General features: G+C 40.2%; 1 protein-coding gene across 8 annotated transcripts in view; it reads left to right on the top strand.

Annotated features, from left to right (window-relative positions):
• LOC140725529 (uncharacterized) overlaps window positions 1–22,042 on the top strand; it is a 467,652-nt gene that overhangs the window by 126,497 nt on the left and 319,113 nt on the right. For 7 of the 8 annotated variants that reach the window (XM_073041107.1, XM_073041104.1, XM_073041102.1 and 4 more), the window contains one exon: window positions 21,577–21,642. The exons of the other annotated variant lie outside the window; for it this stretch is intronic. In XM_073041107.1, the coding sequence (XP_072897208.1) occupies window positions 21,577–21,642 (66 nt within the window). The remainder of the gene's footprint in view (window positions 1–21,576; window positions 21,643–22,042) is intronic. 8 annotated transcript variants of the gene reach the window in all.

Raw genomic sequence — 22,042 nt, forward strand, 5'->3', positions numbered from 1 at the left:
CAAATTTCTGGATTGCTGCTACAGTTTTCCATAGTGAAGACTGATGCAAGCTGCTTAATAACTTCATTGGCCATTTCTTTGTCTCCCATTGCTACCTCTCCAGCATAATTTTCCTGTGGTCCAATACCCACTCTCATCTCCCTTTTACTCTTTGTGTAGTATATCTGAAAAAAATTGGTCTCCTGTTTTATATTATTGGCTAACTTACCTTCATAATTAATCTTTCCTCTCCTTATGGCTTCTTTAGTTGCTTTCTGTTTTCACTGATTTTTGCTATATGCCCTCTCTTTTCCTTTTATGCTGCCTTTGACTTCCCATGACATCCACAATTGCCTCATCCTCCACGTAGAATATTTTGTCATTTTTGCGATGCAGCTGCACTATACTGCACGTACAAACAAGTTGGATGAACTCAGCAGGTCGGGCAGCATCCGTTGAAAGGAGCAGTCAATATTTTGGGCCGAGACCCTTCATCAGGACAAGGGTGGCAACAAGATGGCGAGATGGTGGCATGATGCAGCTTGTAGCAGCCACTCCGGAGCTGATATGCTATTTGTTTCATTTGTTAAGCGGGGTGCCGTGCGCAATCCTAATCTGATGAAAAACGGATGTGGGAGCACAGAGGAACATAGGGAAATCTCCAGGAAGGCCTTCTTCATTGCTGCTGCTGCTGTGAGGTCCAGGTCTCTGCTGGGAAGAACAGGCCCCCAGTCCTCGGGTTCGTGTTGCCGTTGACGGGGGTGTCTTAATACGCTAGGCAGAGGATGGTGCTCGGAGAAGCTGTGCCGGAGGGGATGGTCGGAGGCTCAGAGGTTCGACGGACTTGGAGTCCGCTGCAGTCGGGGCACTTTCATTGTGTGCTGCATCTGCGAGGCTGAGTCCAGCGCCATGGAAGTCCATAGCGGGGTTATTCCGTTCTGCCGCCGGCGTGGGATGAAGAGTCGATCGGGACCCTGAGGACTTGTGGAAACTGTGTGGTGGTTTCTTTCGAACTTATAGTCTTTTAACATCTTTGGACTATTTTTACTGTGCCTGTGGTCTGTTTTTTTTAATCAATTATGCTATTGTTTGCACTGTTGTAACTATGTGGTTTTGTGCAGGTCTTGTAACTTTAGTTTTTGGTCTTGTTTTGTCTGGTGGATTTGGAGCTCCTTTCCGGGGAACGCGCTAAGATGGTAGCGCGATATTAATACGCAGCAGCCTCTCTGGACTCTGGATTGGGGATTGCCAAACGTTATGTGGATTTTCTGGTGTAGTCTGTTTTGTCATGTGCTTTTGTGATGTCATTCTGGAGGAACGTCATCTCATTTTTTAACTGCATTGCATTTGTGGTTTCTAAATGACAATAATCTGAATAAAGGAAATTACAGAGGCACAAGAGAGGAGCTGGCCAACGTTAATTGGAGGGGACAGCTAGCACTGTACTTCCACTGTAATTCTGATATATCTTACTTCATCTTCTGCCTATGAAACTGCAGTGTGAATTCTATCAGTTTATGATCATTAGCTCCTAAATGTTCCTTTACCTTAATCTCACTAATCAATTCTGGTTCATTACACAACACCCAATCCAGAATTGCCTTTCCCCTAATGGGCTCAACCACAAGCTGCTCTAAAAGAAAGCCATATCATAGGTAGTCTATAGATTCCCTCTCTTAGGATCAAGCATCAACCTGATTTTCCCAATCTACCTACATATTGAAACCTTGCATGACTATCATAACATTGTCCCTTTTACATGCCTTTTCTATCCTCCTTTGTAACTTGTATCTCACATCCTGGCAACTGTTTAGATGCCTGTATATAACTCCCAACAGGGTCTTTTCACCCTTGCAGTTTCTTAACTATACCCACAAGAATTCTACATAGAGTCATAGAAAGCTACAGCACAGTAACAGGTATCTTCTGATCCTACGTCACCTCTTTCTAAGGATTTCATTTCATTTTTTTACCAACAGAGCCACCCCATTCCCTCTGCCTACCTGCCTGTCCTTTCGATATAATGTGTATCCTTGGAAGTTGAGCTCCCAACTATGACCTTTTTTCAGCCACGACCCATTGATGTCCATGATGTCGTACCTGCCAATCTCTTACTATGTCACAAGATACTCTTCCTTACTCTGTATACTGTCTGTCCTCAAATATAACAGCTACAATCCAGTATTCATCAACCTTTTCAATTTTTGCCCATGTTACACTTCAATTCATTACACTGACTACAAAATTTCCCCTGTTATCTATCTGTCTATCCCTCACAGTCTCACTGCATAATGCTTGTATAGCCAACTGCCCCATCCTCAGCTCTATCACTCTGGTTCCCATCGCCCTGCCAAATTAGTTTAAATCCTCTCCAAAAGCATTTGAAAACCTGTCTGCAAGGATGTTGGTCCTCCTTGGGTTCAGGTATAACCCATCCTTTTTTCAGGTCATACTGTACATTCCCCAGAAGAGATCCCTATGATCTAGAGATCTGAAACCCTACTCCCTGCACTAGTTTCTGAGCCACTCATTCATCTGCATTATCATTGTATTCCTGCCCTGACTTGCACATGGCACTGGGAGTAATACAGAGATCGTTACCTTAGAGGTTTTACTCTTTAGCATCTTCTCTAACTTCCTGTATTTACTTTGCAGGACCTCTTCCCCCTTTCTACCTGTGCCATTGGTGTCAATGTGCACTACAACCTCTGGCTGCTCACCCTCCTTCTTGAGAATATTCTTCACCTGGGATGCAACATACCATCTTGACATCTCTTTCGTGGCCACATAATCTCATGTCTCCCTATCATATCTCCTACCACTATTACTCTTCCTAACACTGCTATTACCTACTGAGTCTCAGAGCTGGCCACAGTGCCACTGGCTTGGCTGCTGCTGTTGTACCCTGAAAGATCATTCCCTTCCCTGCAGTGTGCAAAGGGGTATACTTGTTGCTGAGGGAATGGTCATTGTGAACTCTGTTTACTCCCCTTACTTCCCCTGGTGGCCACTCTCCTTACTCCCCTTACTTCCCCTGGTGACCACCCATCTCCTGTCTGAAGCCTGAACTCTGGGTGTGGCCACCTCAGTAAAAGTCTGATCTGAAGTTTTCAGCCTCCCAGATAGTCCTGAGTATAGCCAGCTCCAGCTCTATTCCTTGACCTGGTCGGTCAGGTGCCGAATTTGGGTGCACTTCCCTCACCCAGGGAGACCGTTAGGTACCATACAATCCCACATCTTACAGAAGGAACATTCCATTGCCTTAACTACCATCCTGCCAACACTTGTTATACCATTAGCCCTAACTTCTTAAGCTTAGGTTCTACAACCAACTACATGATTCCAAATGACTTAGCACCTTCACCCTCCACTTGTTCTCATCAAAGCCTGTTTAGCCAAAGCCTGACCACTCTAGCACTGGCCCATTCTAACAATGACTGCTCCATTTACTCCTCATTTCTTTTTATTGACTCAAATATGACTCATTCTGGACAAGAATTGCTGTTTTCAAACGGATCCCCTGCTGCAAGTTGTTGCTCTCTCACTGGCTATTTCAAAAACTCATTCACTCCCGACAAGACTAGCTGTCTGTGTTGTTTTTCAGATCTAAACATTTGATTTATCTTTTCAATACTTTTCACTCCCCTTCCCATTGGAGTGTAGGGTTCTGTGTGGACTAATTATCGATCTAATTAAAAAGGTTCCATTCTTTTTGGGGGATAAATCTTGCTGGGGCAGTTTTGATGTTATCCATGGAAAAGTTTAGTTACAGTTTTGTTTCTGCTCCCGGTCTCGATTATCTGTCTTATCATTGATAACCTGGGTAATGAGGCAAGGTTTCCATCTAGGACAGAAAGTAGGGTTGGAATTATATTCTTTCCTTGGACCCAGTCCTCTTTTTGTGGTATCCAAACTGTCTTGTCCTTTTGGTTGCTCTTGAATTTTCATAAACTTGAGGAAAGTTTATTAATATAGGCAGTGGTTGAATTAGTGATCACATGGGCATTGCACATTAAGACATAAGGCATAACATTTTTGTGTACTCCTATTTTTGCAATTAGCACTTTGTTTTTTGGCAGTTGTACTTGAGAGACAAGTGTAACCTACTTTGCCTCTAGAGAAGACCAGTTGTGCCAGGCCTTGCATAATCTCTCATTTCCTTTGCTCCACATGCTGCTTGTTTGCAGCTGCAAGAGAGCGCTGTACTGTTGGTTCACACATGATTTGAAAGCCTTTACCATCGAAGGAAGACCCTCAGTCTGCCTGTATGTAGGAGGGGTACCAGGATATGGGAACATAGAGTTTTAGTGTTCTGTAACAGTTCTCACTACAAGAAATCATGGAGACTAACCACATATATCCTACACAAAGAAGGATGTAGATCCCACACCTAAAGTCTGTTTCTCAGAACTAGACAGGCAAGGCTTATTACTTAGTATGGTATGAAGTATTCAGTAATACTAAGAGCGGATTCTGGATTTCCATAATGGATCATGTAGACTTCAGGACTGTATAATTTTGACATCCGGATATGGTATCTCAGTCACTTAAAAACACAATTTTGTTGATTTAGTTGGTGGTTAAACTCAAAATTACATGAGTATTGAAGGGGTACTCCATAGATGAATGCACTTCATATCACACCATGTTAAAACAGCAGTTTGAATTTATGTAAAACTACTTTTCAGTTTGATTGTCTGGAAAAATATTTGGTCTTCATTTAATCCAGATAGACATACACAATACTCAAGCTTCAAAGAAATGTTATAAAAATAATATCAAAATTATTATTTAACTTTACAATACATCCAATTTGGTTATCAGAGGATTCAAGGCAGTATCCATATAATATTTGGATGAATCTGCACAATTTAATTCCTGCTGAATAATATATTTTAGTATCTAACTATTGTGCTGCACCCTGCATACATTTTTTAAGAACTGACAAATGTAAGGAGGAGTTAGCGTACTTTCTAAGCCCAGCAATCTGCCCAATAGATCTCTTTGTGATTCAACTCAGACCCTGTCACTGCCATCTGAATCTCTCCCTCTACTTCTTCACACCCAAGATTGCTGTCTATTTACATTGCCTCTCCATCTGAAAGCCATTGCAGCCCAACAACCAACTGCTCTTACCTTCCACAATAAGAATCTCCTCATTTTGCAATTTGGATGATTTCCCAACAGTCACTCCTCAGTGCAATCATGACCACCCCAAGGTGAAATTTCCAGGTATGGACACAGCTGTGGGTAACCAGTGTTTTATAAGATTGTATCATAACCTCACCTCTCATATTCTGTACCCAAGCAAATGAAGGCAAACACTCTAATGGCCTTTTTCACCACCTTATCTCCCTCCTTCAGGGATATTTATATACTGATTCTACTTTGTTACCTGATGCACCCTAGGGCTCTACCATTCGTTGTCCAAGTCCTACCCTTATTAATCCTCACAAAATGCATCACCTCACACTTATCCAGATTACCTTCAGTCTGCCATCTTACCAACTGATCAATATCATTCAAACAGCCCATCACCATCAGCTTCTGCCTCCAACGACCAAGCTAACTTTAAATCCAATTTGCCAACTTGCTTTGCATCTTAAGGGCTCTAATATTTCAGTCTTGTCTCCATTATGAACTTCTTCAAAGGCCTTACTGAAGTCCATGTAGGGCAGTGAGGTTCTGAAGTACGCTCCCTGAAAGAGGGCAGAGGAAAAATCTCTTAATTTATTTTAAGAATTATTGGGATATTACTTGAGGAAGCAGCCCAGTTTTGGAACCAGTTTAATCTAGACATGATAGGCAGAATTGTTATCTCCAGTGTCATAAAATTTCAATGATTCTTTGCTCCTTTGTCCATTCTGTGTGGGTCAGTGCTCTATTTAGTAATGTTCAGATATGTTTTGCGAGAGATATTCCTGTAACCCCACTACTGTTAAACCGTTTTAAGTTCTTGCTGTTCATGATTAGCTGTTTTGCTGTTTTGGCCAATGGTTATGAATTCCGTACTTAAATAGAATTTCTGGCTGTGATAATTACATGGATCAGCTGAGTAGAGTTGAAATTGCCAGTTCTTAGCTAATGATCTTTACAGAAACATCTACCCTGAGGAACACACAACCTGTAATTAATAAATAATTTGTGTAAATATATGGTTTCCTAGCTGGCTAAATAATTTGATCAAGCAATGCTAGCCTCTGATCATGCTTTTTAGATGTACTTCTGAATTTCATATAAAGGAAGAAGATTTGCTTAATAGAAATAAAATTTTCATGAATGGAAATGGAAGCAGAAGGACCTTCATGCAAGTGATTCTGTGTTTCTGAAATTAGAAGGTTTGAAGATAAGCTATTTGGATTTCAATGGGTTTACTGTTAATATCAGTTATCTTGGTGGAGTAATCGAACAGTGCTAGAGGAGGTTTTGTGTCACAACATACTCTGCTTTGCTGCCAAGTAGAGTTACAGTCAGTACTGCTCTTAACCTCGCAAACCTGGCTTCATTAAGGAAAGATTTTGATTTTAAGAGATCTGTTAGAATTCTTTCAGGAGAAAGCAAGCAGGTAAGACAAAGTCAGCAGAGCTATTTACTTAGATTTCCAGAAGACTTTTGACAAGATATTGCATGCGAGGCAAGGTACTTCCCCAGTTACAAGTTTGGCTGACTAGCAGAAGACAGTGCGGATAGAGGGATGCTTTTCAGGATGACTGCCAGTGATCTGTAGAATTCCACAGGGGTTGCTGTTGGGTTAACAAATTTTCACTTTATGTGTTAATGATCTGGCCGAAGGAACTGGTGATATTGTGGCCAGGTTTACAAATGATATTAATATAATTGCAGGGACCAGTAGAGTTGCAGAGGCAGTAAGTCTGCAGAAAGACTTGGGACAGGTATGAGAGTAGGTAAAGAAGTGGCAGATGGAATGCAGCATAAGGAAATTTGGGGTTATGTACTTTGATAGGAAGAGCAAAGGTATAGATTATTTTCTAAAATGTGAGAGTATTCAGAAATCAGAGGTGCTTCAGGATTGCCTTGAGGTTAACTTGCAGGTTGGGTTAGTTGTGTGGAAATGCAATGTTATCATTCATTTTGAGAGGATCAGAATGTAAAAACAAAGATGTACTGCTGAAATTTGAGCTGTTGGTCAGACTGCATTTGAATTATTGTGAGTAATTTTGGCCCTGTATCTCAGGAAAGAAGTGCAGGGCTTTGAGAGGGTCCTGAAGAGCTTCACATGAATGATCCTGGGAATGTAAGGCTTAATGAATGAGCAGTTGATGGCTCCCTGATGGAGTTTAGAAGGGTGGGGGGGATCTCATTGAAACTTACCAAATACAAAAAGGCCTGGATAGGGGACATGCAAAAGATGTTTTATTTAGTGGAAAAGTCTAGGATCCTAGGACACACCCTCAGGATAAAGAGAATATCCCTTTAGAACTGAGACAAGGAGGAATTTCTTCAGCCCAGCAGTGGTGAATCCATTAAATTAAGACAGTTGTGGAGTCCAAGTAATCGGATGTATGTAAACTAGATCGATAGCTACCTACTCAGAGGGAAGCCCTGCTCGTTGTGATCTTTATAAATTACCAGATGAGAAAGTGGAAGAGTGGATTAGTAAGTATGCCCATGGTACGCGTTATGGATAGTGTAGAAGGTTATCGCAGGTTACAGAACGTTGACAAGATGCAGAGCTGTGCTTAAAAGTGGCAGATGGAGTTCGGTCTGGAAAAGTGTGAAGTGATACATTTTGGAAGGTCAAATTTGATGGCAGAATACAAAGTTAATTGTAAGGTTCTTAGCATTGTAGAGGAACAGAGGGATCTTAGGGTCCATAAATCCATTAAAGTTGCCATACAAGATAGTGTTGCTAAGAAGGCATAAGGTGTGTTGGCCTTCGTAAAACAGGAGAACAAGTTCAAGGGCCAGGAGTAATGTTGCAATTCTATAAAACTGGTTAGATGATAAGAGGCAATGATAAAGTAGTCAACTAGTGTCTCCTTCTCAGGGTGGGCAATGGCTAACATGAGAGGGCATACTCTTAAGCTAACTGAAGGAAAGTATAGGGGGAATGTCACAGGTATGTTTTTTTTCTATGGACAGTGATAATTGCATGGAATGCACTGCTGGTGTAGTAGTAAAGACAAATACATTAGGGACATTGAAAAGGCTCTTAGATAGGCACATGGAGGGCAATGTGGGAGGGAAGGATTAAGTTGATCTTGGAATAGGTTAAAAGGTCAGAATCACATCGAGGACTGAAAGACCTATACTGTGTTGTACTGTTCTGTGTTCTATTATTGATAAGGTTATTGAGGATTATTGGGAGAAGGCAAGAGAATGGATTACTTAAAAGAAAATAATCAGCCACGATGGAATGCAGGAGTTGGACTTGATTGACCTTGTGGCATAACTGATTATTACCAATTTTTAAAGAACAGAATAGTTCCACTTATGATATGGAAGGTTTAAAGAGAGTGTTACCCGGATTAGAGAACATTTCTTATGAGGAAAGGCTGAGCACACTGGGACTGTTCTCTTTGGAGTGAAGGAGAATAGGACGTAGAAAGGGTGAGTAGTTTCAAGTTCCTGGTGTGTCAATATCTCTACGTACCTATCTTGGGGCCAACAAATTGATGCAATTACAAAAAAGGCACAACAGTGGTTATATTTCATTAGGAGTTTGAGTACAATTGGTATATCACCTAAGACACTCACAAATTTCTACAGATGTACCATGGAGAGCATTGTAATTGGTTGGATTACCACCTGATATGGCATGGCCAATGCACAGGATTAAAGAAAGCTGCAGAAGTTTGTGAACTCAGCCATCTCCATCACGGGTACCAGCCTCTCCAACATCAAGGCCACCTTCAAAAGACAATGCCTCAAAAAGGCAGCATCCCTCATTAAGGACCCCCATCACCCAGGACATGCCCTCTTATTGCTACCATCAAGGAGGAAGTACAGGAGCCTGAAGGCACACACTCAACATTTCAGGACAGCTTCTGCCCCTCTGCCTTCATATTTTTGAATGGGCAATGAACCCATGAGCACCTCGTCAGAAAATGTCACAGGCTAATGGACAGGCTATTTGGCCCACCCGATCCATGCTGACCAATGGTGTTCCATCTGTATTTAATCCCATCTTCCAGCATTTCGCATGTAGCATTCTATGCCGAGGCAGGTCAAGTGATTGTGAATGCACTTCTTAAATGTTCTTCCCCCTCTGGGCAAAATGTACTATTTTTTTTAAATAAGCACTTTTATCAACCTTGAGTACATAATTCAGATGTAAATCAGCGTAATATGGACCACCTTTGAGCTGCCTTTTCAGTGGTTTATAAAAAGGAAGACTAGGGATCTTTCTGGGCTCATTAAAAAAAACTCAAACAGCTACCACATCTTTGAAACCCGCCACCAAAATTCTTTCTCTCCTAAATGTGACTTGCTCAATGGCTACTTCCACAAAAGTATCAGCTAATTTCCTATCCTGCTTGAATGGTGTGGCACAAGTATGGTTCCTGCTTATCACTGGTGGCATTTAACAGGTTTGTTCAGGTCCATACTGACTGGCGTAGAGATCAATCAACATGCTGAGTTCAGACCTGCGCCCCTGAACTCCAATTCGGTTGATGCTGAACACTTGCAGCTGAATGCATACGAGTACCAGATGAGAATGGTACTTACTATGTACTTAAAGTTTTCTTCATCTGCTAATCCTGAGTAATTTTTATTATGCTAATAATAAAATTATTAAATGTTTATAATTAAAAATTTGTAATTATTAAAATTTTTAAAGTAGTGTTGTGTTCCCAGGTAAGTGTAATGTTTTGGACATGCTTCAAATGACCGATCCCTATGCCAGTCTTGAGCCTTAATAAATAAATCATGAATCTTGCCTCAGTAGTTGATGTTTTCCCAGAATATTATGCCTGTTTTATGGTAGCCCAGACTAAAATGTATACCTTCAATTTCCCGTGACTTAAATCAAAACTAGATTCATGCTTCAGGCAGTGTGTCACTATTCAGGGATATCTTTATATTAAATGAACAGCAACACAGCAGTAGGGTACTGACACATACAAGGTAAATTGCAATCCTAAATCTCAAACATTATATTTAGAAAATTGTTGTCTCATAAAATGTTACACAAACTTAACATTGAAGACATTACAGCTGTAGAAAACATTCTAATATCAGGGGTAAAGAGAAGAAGTTTATAAAAGATGTCAGATGAAAATCGGAAAGGTAAATTTGATCCTTCATTCTTAGAAATAAGTCACAGCTTAATGTTTATCATAGAGCCTCTGTATTAGATGATTGTTAATTTGATGAAGGGTCTTAATTGAAATGTTTGTTTTTCCAGAAATGGTAAATTTAAAGGTCCATTTCATATTTATTTGAATATGTAGGGGAGTTCATAGTTTCAATTATGACAGCATCTCTAGAAAAAAAATGATGGAAAATCTATTGACACCAGAGAATTTCCCAGGAGTATTCATTTAATTGCTTAATGTAGCTCTTTAATGAGCTGTCTCAGTATTAACTGTTAGCCTCATTGACTGAAAAAGGAATAAAAATAGTGCGTACTTTATAATGAGAAAAATAAAAGCATTATTTCTTTGCTCATCAACAAAGCAGTGAAGCTAAAGGTAAATCATAAATGATCCTACTGAAGTAAATAGAATTATATAAAGAATAAATGGCTTAAAAATTTATCTCCAGTGCTAAATGTTAGGCCAGTTGGCAGTACTGAGCCTCTGAAATTTATTCCATTTATTTAGTTAATTGAATGAATTCTCAAGTTCAATGTGTGGATGTGACATTTTAATATGTTTATTATTATCAGGCAGAGATTAATTTCTAGACAGTAGGTTACCACTTTTATCACCAAAATTGACCATATACTGGACAGTGTTTATGGCAAAAACAGGTGAATAATCTTTGTCTTGTTCATATTTCAGAGCTCAAAATCAAGGAAAATGCTCGAAAAAATTTTTTTAAATTAGTATGTTCATTGATATTTTCACTGATTCTCTGCAGGATGTTCAGGATACTCAGTAAACTGTTTTGAAACATTGCCAGAAAAAATATAATATTTGACGAACTTTGGAAAATACAGATCATCTTGCGTTTCTCATCTACAGTATTTGCTCTCCATTCATTGACCTTTAAATTTGTTCTTTTGTTGTGTATGGAGATGTTATTTGGGAAATAGATCAAGTGAGGCCACTTTCTAAATTCACCCAGTCACAAATTAGATAGATAGATAGATAGATAGATACTTTATTCATCCCCATGGGGAAATTCAACATTTTTTCCAATGTCCCATACACTTATTGTAGCAAAACTAATTACATACAATACTTAACTCAGTATAAATATGATATGCATCTAAAATCACCCTCTCAAAAAGCATTAATAAATAGCTTTTAAAAAGTTTTAAAAATTGTCATAGTCTCACTGGTATTTTTTTCTGTGTCAGAAGTAACATTGTTGCTAAGACAATGCCGTATTAGACCATTGATGGAAAAACTTATCTCACCTGATTCTGATCTGAACCTCTTGTTTGGCACTTTCAATAAGAAAAGGGACAAGGGTAGCCAGGCATGATTAACTATCAGTTGACTGTAATGCATCATGATATCTTCATGATACCTGCTTATCAAAATTACTTCTTTGTATCACTAATGCTATCTGTGTTTCTGAATTTCCATATGCATCAACAGATGTTCTGGTCTTTTCATGAATATTTTTGCAACCCTGTGCTGGCTAAAATAACCTAGGCATCTTAAGTGGAAATTACTGGTCCAGTGCACTATAGCAGTATAGTGGACAAGTTTAGCACAGTTTCAGCTTGCTGTATGTAAGTTCTGATGCAAAGGATAGAAGTGAAAACTGCGGCGGAAAAGCTACAAAAGTACGATTGTTTGCAATGAGCAACTTGTTTCATTTGAGCCTTACGAGGAGCTCTGTAATCACTGTTGAGGATCACTGAGTAATCTGGTTACAAAATGGGTACCGGGACTTTGTAGAGAATTTCATTGCCATTCAACACTGTCAATACACATGGCTGAAATGTAAGTGGCACAGTCGAGCGCTGCAGAATGAAAGTTATGTGAGTGAAATCAGGCTTTAGGTGATCTGAGCAATGGGATCAAACAGCGCACCCTAATGCCTTCACCATCGTTTTGGGAGATTTTAAACCAGGCTAGGCTGAAAAAATCACAGAACAATTACCATCAACATATCACTTGCAAAACTAGAGGAAACAACACACTGGACCATTGTTACACCACCGTCAAGAATGCCTACCGTACTATTCCACGCCCTCACTTCAGGAAGTCTGATCACCTGGCTGTACTTCTACTCCCTGAGTACAGGCAGAGACTGAAGACTGCAGCACCAGTCATGAGGACCAAGAAGGTACGGACAGTGGAAGCACAGGACCCATTGCAATTTGCCTATCACCATAATAGGTCAATGGCTCTTCACATGACTTTAGCCCACCTGGACAACACAAACACATATGTCAGGATGCTGTTCATTGACTATAGCTCAGCATTTAATTCTGATTCAGATTCAGATTCAGTTTATTTGTCATTTAGAAACCACAAATGCAATGCAGTTAAAAAATGAGACAACGTTCCTCCAGAATGATATCACAAAAGCATATGACAAAACAGACTTCACCAGAAAATCCACATAATGTTTGGCAATCCCCAATCCAGAGTCCGGAGAGGCTGCTGCGTATTAATATCGCGCTACCGTCTTAGCGCGTTCCCTGGAAAGGAGCTCCAAATTCACCAGACAATACAAGACCAAAAACTAAAGCTACAAGACCTGCACAAAACCACATAGTTACAACAGTGCAAACAATAGCATAATTGATTTTAAAAAACAGACTATGGGCACAGTAAATATAGTCCAAAGATGTTAAAGGACTATAAGTTCAAAAGAAATCACCACACGGTTTCCACAAGTCCCCAGGGTCCTGATAGACTCGCCATCCCATGCCGGCGGCAGAAGGGAATACCCCCGCTATGGACTTCTACAGCGCCGCCCGATTCAGCCTCTCAGACACAGCACACAATGAAAGCTCCGTCAAACCCAGCCTTGCAGACGCAGCACACACCGAAAGCGACCTGACCGTATTGGAGTATAAAAGTATAAATTTTGCTGTGTAACCAAAACTATGAAGTCAGTTTTGGAACTTGCTATTTGATATGCATGTACTCAATTTAGTAGGAGAATGAAATCTTAAGAATGTAGAAGACAATGGTGTGTTAATGAGAGGTAGCTAAGAGATGTAGATTAGAACATGATTAAGTCAATGGATAAAAACAATAGTGGCAAGACGTACGTGTGGTACGTGTGATACGCAACTATAGACCAATTACATATGCTAATACAACTGGACCAGGAGATTGCTATAAAAAATGCTGTGTCCGAGGATCGGTGGGCAATCAGCGACTAGCTCAATGACTCTCAGCTTTGATTTGCAAATTAAAGTTTAACCCTTCTTGAAGAATCTTCTGCGTCTCTTGGTCATTTGTGGGGCACGAGAAACCACGACAACCGCAGCAGACTCCTAGTCCGTCGAACCTCTGAACCGACGACCATCCCCTCCGGCACAGCTTCTCTGAGCACCATCCTCTGCTGAGCGTATTAAGACGGCCCCGCCAACGGCCATTGGCAACGCGACCCCGAGGACTGGGGGCCTGTTCTTCTCAGCAGAGTCTCAGACCTCACAGCAGCAGCAGCAGCAATGAAGAAGGTCTTCCTGGAGATTTCCCTATGTTCTTTCGTGCTCCCACGTCCGTTTTCAATCGATTATGATTGCGTACAGCACCCCACTTCACAAAATAACAGATAATCAGCTCCAGAGTGGCCGCTGCAAGCTGTGTTGTGCCGCCATCTTGGAATGATTAATACCATCATTCCCACAATCTTGATTGAGAAGTTGCAGAACCTGGACTTCTGTACCTCCCTCTGCAACTGGATTCTCTATTTTCTAACCAGAAGACCATAATCTCTGTGGATTGGTGATAACATCTCCTCCTCGCTGATGATCAGCACTGGTGCATCTCAGAGGTGTGTGCTTAGCCCCCTGCTCCACCCTCTATATACCCGCGACTCTGTGACTAGGCATAGCTCAAGTACCATCTACGAGGGGTGATTGACAAATTTGTGGCCTAAGGTAGAAGGAGTCAATTTTAGAAAACCTAGCACATTTATTTTTCAACATAGTCCCCTCCTACATTTACACACTTAGTCCAGCGGATGTGGAGCATACGGATCTTGGACCTCCAGAAAGTGTCCACAGCAGGAGTCATAGATAAGTTTGTGGCCTAAGGTTGAAGGAGATGAGTTATACAGTTCTGGTTACATGCACATGCAGTTCAACTCTTTGAGTGACTATGCAGAAAGTTTGAAGTTAATAACTCATCTCCTTCTACCCCAGGCCACAAACTTATCAATCACCCATGCTGTGGACAGTTTCTGGAGGTCCAAGATCTGTACACTCCACATCTGCTGGACCAAGTGTGTAAATATAGGAGGGGACTATGTTGAAAAATAAATGTGCTAGGTTTTCTAAAATTGACTCCTTCTACCTTAGGCCATGAACTTATCAATCACCCCTTGTATAGATTTGCTGATGATACAACCATTGTTGGTAGAATCTCAGTTGGAGATGAGAGGGTGTACAGGAGTGAGATGTGCCAACTAGTGGAGTGGTGTCGCAGCAACAACCTGGAACTCAACATCAGTAAGACAAAAGAGCTGATAGTGGATTTCAGGAAGGGTAAGATGAAGGAACACATATCAATCCTCATCGAGGGATCAGAAGTGGAGATGGTGAGCAGTCTCAGGTTCCTGAGTGTCAAGATCCCTGAGGATCTAACCTGGTCCCAACATATCGATGCAGTTATTAAGAAGTACAGCGGCTATACTTTATTAGGAGTTTGAGGAGATCTGGCAGGTCAACAAATACAATCAAAATCCGTGGAGAGCATTCTGACGGGCTGCATCACTGTCTGGTATGGTGGCGGGGTGGGGGGTGTGCGTTACTGCACATGACCGAAAGAAGCTGCAGAGGGTTCTAAGTTTAATCGGCTCCATCTTGGGTACTAGCCTACAAAGTACCCAGGATATCTTTGAGGAGCAGTGTCTCAGAAAGGCAGCATCCATTATTAAAGACCTCCAGCACCCAGGGCATGCCCTTTTCTCATTGTTACCATCAGATAGGAGATACAGAAATCTGAAGGCACACACTCAGTAATTCAGGAACAGCTTCTTCCCCTCTGCCATCTGATTCCTAAATGGACATTGAACCCTTGGACACTACCTCGCCTTTTTAATATGTATTATTTCTTTTTTTTCTCAATTTTTAATCTATTCATATACATATACTGTAATTGATTTAATTTGTTTAATATTATTATTTTATTTTGCTTTTTTTCTTCTATATTATGTATTGCATTGAACTGCAGGTGCTAAACTAACAAATTTCATGACACATGCCAGTATGACACAACGCCTTTGACCTTATCCCTGCTGGACATTCAGGGAGTGCCTGATGGCTTTTGGCAGAATTGACGTACAATGCCTGCAGTCAGTGGCAGCATGGTGAAGCTGCCAAAGCTTCATGCTTCATCAATCAATCTTGGATCCGGCTTATCTCATTTTCAATATAGAGGACTCTGGTTGCTTTACTTAAGCAACTGTGGACTTACAAACATTGAGTTGATTCATGGCAGGAGACCCGTGTGTCATCGGGGGAGTCTGGATATCTGCTGTGGGCCCGAAGACCCGCAATCTTGTAATAATGGTAGGAACAATCAGTGAATAAATAACTCACAAATGGTTAATTATCCCTTTTGATAATGCAGAAGGTGGTGGTGGGAAGCTCATCCTCTGTCTGCTTAACACAGTCAACTCTGTAAGACAGTGAAAACTGGCAGCACTGGCATCGGATCGGGCTTGTGTTGAAAACTGATACTTTAGTCTGCTACTCTGAATACTTTGGGCATTTGTTCACCAGGCATGAACTACCTGGCTCATTTTTCTTCCCCTTTTACTGCACAGAGGCACCCGTGTCAGCTGCAGGTCCCCATCCAGTTCACTCTCCACGCAAGCTAAATGCATCCTTGGATTGGAGCATTGAACTGCAATGCACTAAGAGAAAGTTACTGAAAAGGATAATTAAATAAAACACTTCTGACATATGACAAATTTGACTACTGACCTTTGCAAATTACCATGACTAATATAACTAATTTTTCTGTTCCTTTATCTCTGTGACACAGTTGCAATTCTCTGATCTTCAGCACACAATTTCAGGAAGGTTTTACTAATAAACTGTGGTTGAAGATTAGAGAAGAAAGGGGAGGAAAGTAGAAAGTATTTTTATATGAATTTCTCAATTAATATTTTTGCTTGAAGGCCTCAATCTCTTTCAAGTTCTGGGCTACAGCTGATATTTTTCTACCTGATTTCATTCTGTGACTCTAGTTGAATGAATGAGATAAAAGAACTTCATGGCATGTGTCTCTATGACTTCTAGTACTGTTTTAAGGCTCTCACCCAAGAGTTTATTATTCAACATTAAAGAATTGGCTAGAGAATATATTTCAACAGTGAAGGTTTAACATTTACACAATTATCAAATTGAATAAGTTCTTCACAAGCATCCAGCTAGGTACAGGTATCGATTATAACTGACATTTCAATGACCAACTCTGCCATCTTCATCGGGGATGATGTCTGGACATTCTAGTCTGGTGGTATTTATTCTCCCATAGTACATCTCCCCTGATTAGTTCACATCAAATCAGGTTTTCACTCCCCCACCTTGTTTTCACGCTATCAAATTCCAGTTCTTACTTGCAGCGAGACCTTTGTCTTTGTTAAAATCTTTTCCTCTGGTTTTATTTCAATTGTTTCCTTTACTAGGTGGTTCCAAAAGCCATTGGCACAGCACAGTTGTTTTGTGCTATCAAAATAAATCCTATGGCCAATGTGAATGCAATGTTCTGCTACCACTGATTTCTCAGGGTAACCCAAACAGATACACTCCTGCGCTCTTTGATGTGGCATTCCACCGTGTGTCACATCTGGCCAACATAGGCTGCTCCGCATTCACAGTGATGCACCATCAATAACTCACTCTGAGACGTAAGAAGCGAGATATCGGCTTTTATTGACTGGAAGAATGAACAACACTACATCCTGGAGAATGAGGCCGGGCTCAGGCCTCAATCGCCTTTATACAGGGGTCTGTGGGAGGAGCCACAGGAGCAGTCCAGACAGGTATATGTAGTTCACCACACACAGGGAATCCTGTAATGGATTCTTTTTACACACTTGTCCTTGTAAATGTCTTGAATCATGGGAAGTTCACAACTACAGATGTGCTGGGCTGTCTGCACCACTCTCTGCAGAATCCTGCGATTAAGAGAGGTGCAGTTCCCATACCAGGCAGTGATGCAGCCAGTCAGGATGCTCTCAATTGTGCTCCTGTAGAAAGTTCTTAGGATTTGGGGGCCCATACCAAACTTCCTCAACCGTCTGAGGTGAAGGAGGCACTGTTGTGCCTTTTTCACCACACAGCTGGTGTGTACAGACCATATGAAGTCCTTGGTGATATGGATGCTGTTACATACCCGTGGGTAGCTTGTGCCTGTCACATGACCATGATGTAATTGAGGCTCTGCTGGTCATGAGGTAATGGTCTTGTGATGGTGGAGTAATGTCATTTTCCCACCAGTGAGAGGTCATGTGATAGTTTTTTTCAACAGGGTATAAAAGGAGAACCCCTCCCTGTGAGGTGTGGGCAGTCCGTGGTTGAATTCACCAGATACTCCCGTTTCGTTGCATATTTCGATGTTTTGACACAGTTTTGTTTAAAAGTGGAGTTTTACTTTCTGTCTTAAGTCAAAGGTTATTGCCAGCAGTTTTGCTACAATACTGGCAGTTAAAATCAAGTTGCAGAGTGAAGATTCGTCGAAGTTTGGGAAGCTAAAGGATCGAGGAAAGTTGATTTTGACGGTGAAACAGGTTTGACCTTGTTTGATCCTCATTCGGAAGGATTTCGTCAGCTGTGCCCATGTTAGTCCCTGCTGTAAGAGCAGAAAGGGCTGGGTGCAGAATTTTGCCAAGGAAAGGTCAGTGCCTTCAAGTCATTTCATTTTCTTCTTTCGTAAATCCCTCGGCAAAGCATACTTCAGCTAGGATCAGCAGTAACGTCGTGAAAGAGGATTTAATTCAAGGAAAGTCTCTCCTTTGACTGTAAATCATTTTGGACTTTTTGCAATATTATTTTAAAGAATTGAGTTCGCATTTCTCGCTTTAAGAACTGTTCGAGCTGCCGTATCGCAGCTGAATTCCGGTTAAGTTAGTTGTTTGTTTACTTCTAGGTTTATTGTTTAGCAGTGTTTAATAAATGTTTTGTTTGTTATAAAAAACCTGTCTCAGTTATATCTTCATTGTTGCTGGATCATAACAATGCCGAGGAACCCTCTCAACCCCAGGCTCCTGTATTGAGAGTCAGAGGGTGATAAAACTGTGATAAAGCGAAAGAATTTTAACAAAGACTAAGGTCTCGCTCTAAGTAAGAAATAGAATTCAATTGTAAACAAGGTGGGAGAGCAGAAACCTGATTGGATGGGGACTAACCAATCAGGAGGGACGAACTACAGAAGTATAAATACCTCCGGAATAGACATGCCTAGGCATCATCCCTGATTGTAAATTGAAATATTGGTTAGAATGGATACCTGTACCGTCTGGAAGCCCAAGAAGAGTTTATTTGTCACATACGCTGGGAAAGCATCAGATCCTTTTTGAATTAACAAATCATCAGTTTTTATCATCGAAATATAGTGTTACCAGGTTTGGATATGGCCCAAGGGCGGTGTGAGAGACACTGAAGCAGGTCGATAGTTCACAGACTTTAATACGAACAGTGTTAAAGGGAAAATAAAACAATAAATGCTGGGCCAAACAGGGCCGTTAACTAAAACTCTCAAATGGAAAATGAAGGCTAAACTGGGGCTGGAAAGAACATCTCAACATTAAATGAATACCACTAGTCTTCCAAGTCAGTTGACTCTAAAGTCCAATTTCTCAGGGAAGGCCAAATACAAAACAGCCAGCGAAGCGTTGCTGTGTTCTGCTCAAGTTTCGACAAGCACTACGACAGCAAGTATGGAGTTAAATACTACCATGATTAAATAATAATTATCTGACATGTGCATATTCACAAGCACAATTGCCGTATCTACTGTGCTGCCGAATCCGTGGTTGTGACATACAGTTGCATGTGTAGTTGAAAAACACGAAGACACAATTTTATGAACTAAATAAACAATTTGTTTTATGGCTTTATCTTCATAAATAATATTCATTTGAAAAGCAAATTAGAAGCTTACACAATATGATTATTGTGAAAGCTAATATTCTTTTTGAATGAATATTATTCAAGAAAAGTCAGCTGAAGATTCAAGTTTTCTTTTTTACATACATCAGTACACACATGTAAAGGAGAGTGATATTGTTACTCTGGATCTGAAGCAGCACTAAAAACACAATAATCACTAAAGAAAATAAATAAATTAAAAAGTATATATATATCATAGCTTATATGCATAGAGTCTAGTGTCACTATATGAATATGCAGAAGTATGTGTGAAAATCTGAATTTCCTCCAAAAATACAAGTTATTGCTTGAGGGTCTAGTGGTGTGGTGTTATGACTGCAAACTTTTCTTCAATTTCAGCAGAACTAATGAGCTGGTCATTTACTTCAAGTGTAGGGGGATAGTGCACATGCTCCTGAAATGCTAAGGTCAAGAGTGTTGAAATCTTCAAATTCCTAGCAATGAACATCACCAAAAGTGTGTCCTGATCCATAATGTAGATGCCACAACCCAAGGAAGCTCACTAGTGCCTCTGATTCCTCAGGAAGATAAAGAAATTTGACATGTCTCCTTTGCCCTTCACTTATTTCCATTGGGGAAACTGGCTCACTTCCAAGGACTGGGTCTGCACTTCTCACTGCCTCAGTAAAGTGAACAACATAATCATGAACACTACACACTCCAGACATACTAGTTTCTCTCCCCTTTAATCAGGCAGAAGATAGAAAAGCCTGGAAGCACATGCTTTCTGATATAAGATAGATCGATGACCTCACAATGTAGCTTATTATACTTTTGCATCTTATTGACTGCCTGCACTACACTTTCTCTGTAACTGTAACATTCTTGTCTGCTGCATTCTGTTATTGTTTTCCCTTGTACTACCTCAGTGGACTGTTGTAAATAAATGATCTGTATGAATGGCATGCAAAACAAAGTTTTTCACTGTGCCTCAGTGCGTGACAATGATAAACCAATTTAATTTAGATTGCCTGTGAGAGATTGCTTCAAAATTGGTCCCATAGTGTGCATGTTAATATCAATAAGCAGCCAAGGTGGGAACAAAATCACATCTATTGCTAACATACTTTCATATTTTCCTGCTGAGAATGATGAAAGTATGCAATAAAACTTTGATTTTTCTGTCACTATTCAAAAGAGTTTCTCCACCAGGCCTTCCTGTGAGACACAACAGCTGATTACCTAGTGTAGAGAAAAGATCAATCAAAATATTGCAGTCATATCTATTATAAAATTCTTTCTTAGCATTTCCCACCAATCTCATTGAGTTCTGACTTCATAGTCATTTGAGGTTCATTCAACCAGGCCTGAACTGCTCTATCTTCCCTACTTGATGTTTGCACTGAGCAAAATGTGTAAAAGAACTGCAATGTGCAGATCTCCTACTTTGTTGGGGTTCAGTTCGTAAAATTTAATTATCTTCCCAGTACTATTAAAGTCTCTCAACTACAGATTCTAGCAAGAACCTATGCTTCCAATCAGTGCTCAGTCTCTTACGTATATATGACCAGCAACCTACATGTCACAGTCATTGTGGTGTGTCATTTCTATAAGGCTCCCGTGGAATAGAACTATCAATTTTGTTGCTTTCTTCACCTGTTTGCCATGACATACCATTTCTATATTATGCATAGATTCTGTTCAAAATGCATAATTTTTTGACAGCTCAGATATTTAAAAGGTATTTTGGTGTAAAAAGAGGAATTGGCACAAGTCGGGCCAGTTAAGTAACTACACATGTTAACAATTTGAAAATCTATAAATCGTGGGTTACGTTTGTCCATGAGCATAATTGGAAACACTCAGGGAATAAATATCTTGTTTGCCTTCTTAAAGGTGATTGATGACCACTGTGAACTTTTCTGTGAAATAGATGTTAACTTCCCAAGTTGTAAAAGAAAACTGATAAGTTGAATTGTATAAACATTATTAAGAACTTGTACGGTAGTAGTCAACAACCTTAAGCATTGTCTCTTTTCATGTTTATGTGGTAACTGTGGGTGTAGACGGACTGATGTCCTCGGAGTTTGGTAACCTCTCTACTTGTCAAGCACCAAATGGTACCAAATCTTGTAAGAGTAAGTGTGATTATTTGGAAGGTGTGGGATATGATAATTGTGTACGATATTTATTTGTAATGTTTTTTTCTGTAGCATTTCAATTGGAATCAGTTATGTCTTGGCTGGTAGTGAAGCTTTTGCTGAGCTTTTGCAAATCAGGTGAGTAGTGGATGATCAACATGTAATTATATTTCATTTATTTGTGTTTAAATTTGTTCATAAAGCTCAAAAGCATACTTCTGAAATTATCATTCCACGATAAATCAAAACAATGATTTTGCTCTGCAATTTAAAAACGTGTTCGTTTAATTATATTAAAATGTGTATAATATTTATATGAAGGTTGATGTGATTGTCTAGGCTGCAGTGTTATTCAATGTTTGTAGTTGGGAAGTTATTACACTCCTGGCAGCAATGAGAAAGAGTGAAGGTTTATTTATTATCTTGTTCAAAAACTTGGAGTTGTGCAGCACAGAAACAGGCCCTTCAGCCCAATATGTACATGCCAACCTTTTTTCCTATCTACACTAATCCTCTTTACTTGTATTAGGTTCACTTG

The sequence above is a fragment of the Hemitrygon akajei genome, chromosome 3 (assembly GCF_048418815.1).
Source record: "Hemitrygon akajei chromosome 3, sHemAka1.3, whole genome shotgun sequence".
NCBI classification, from domain to species: domain Eukaryota; kingdom Metazoa; phylum Chordata; class Chondrichthyes; order Myliobatiformes; family Dasyatidae; genus Hemitrygon; species Hemitrygon akajei.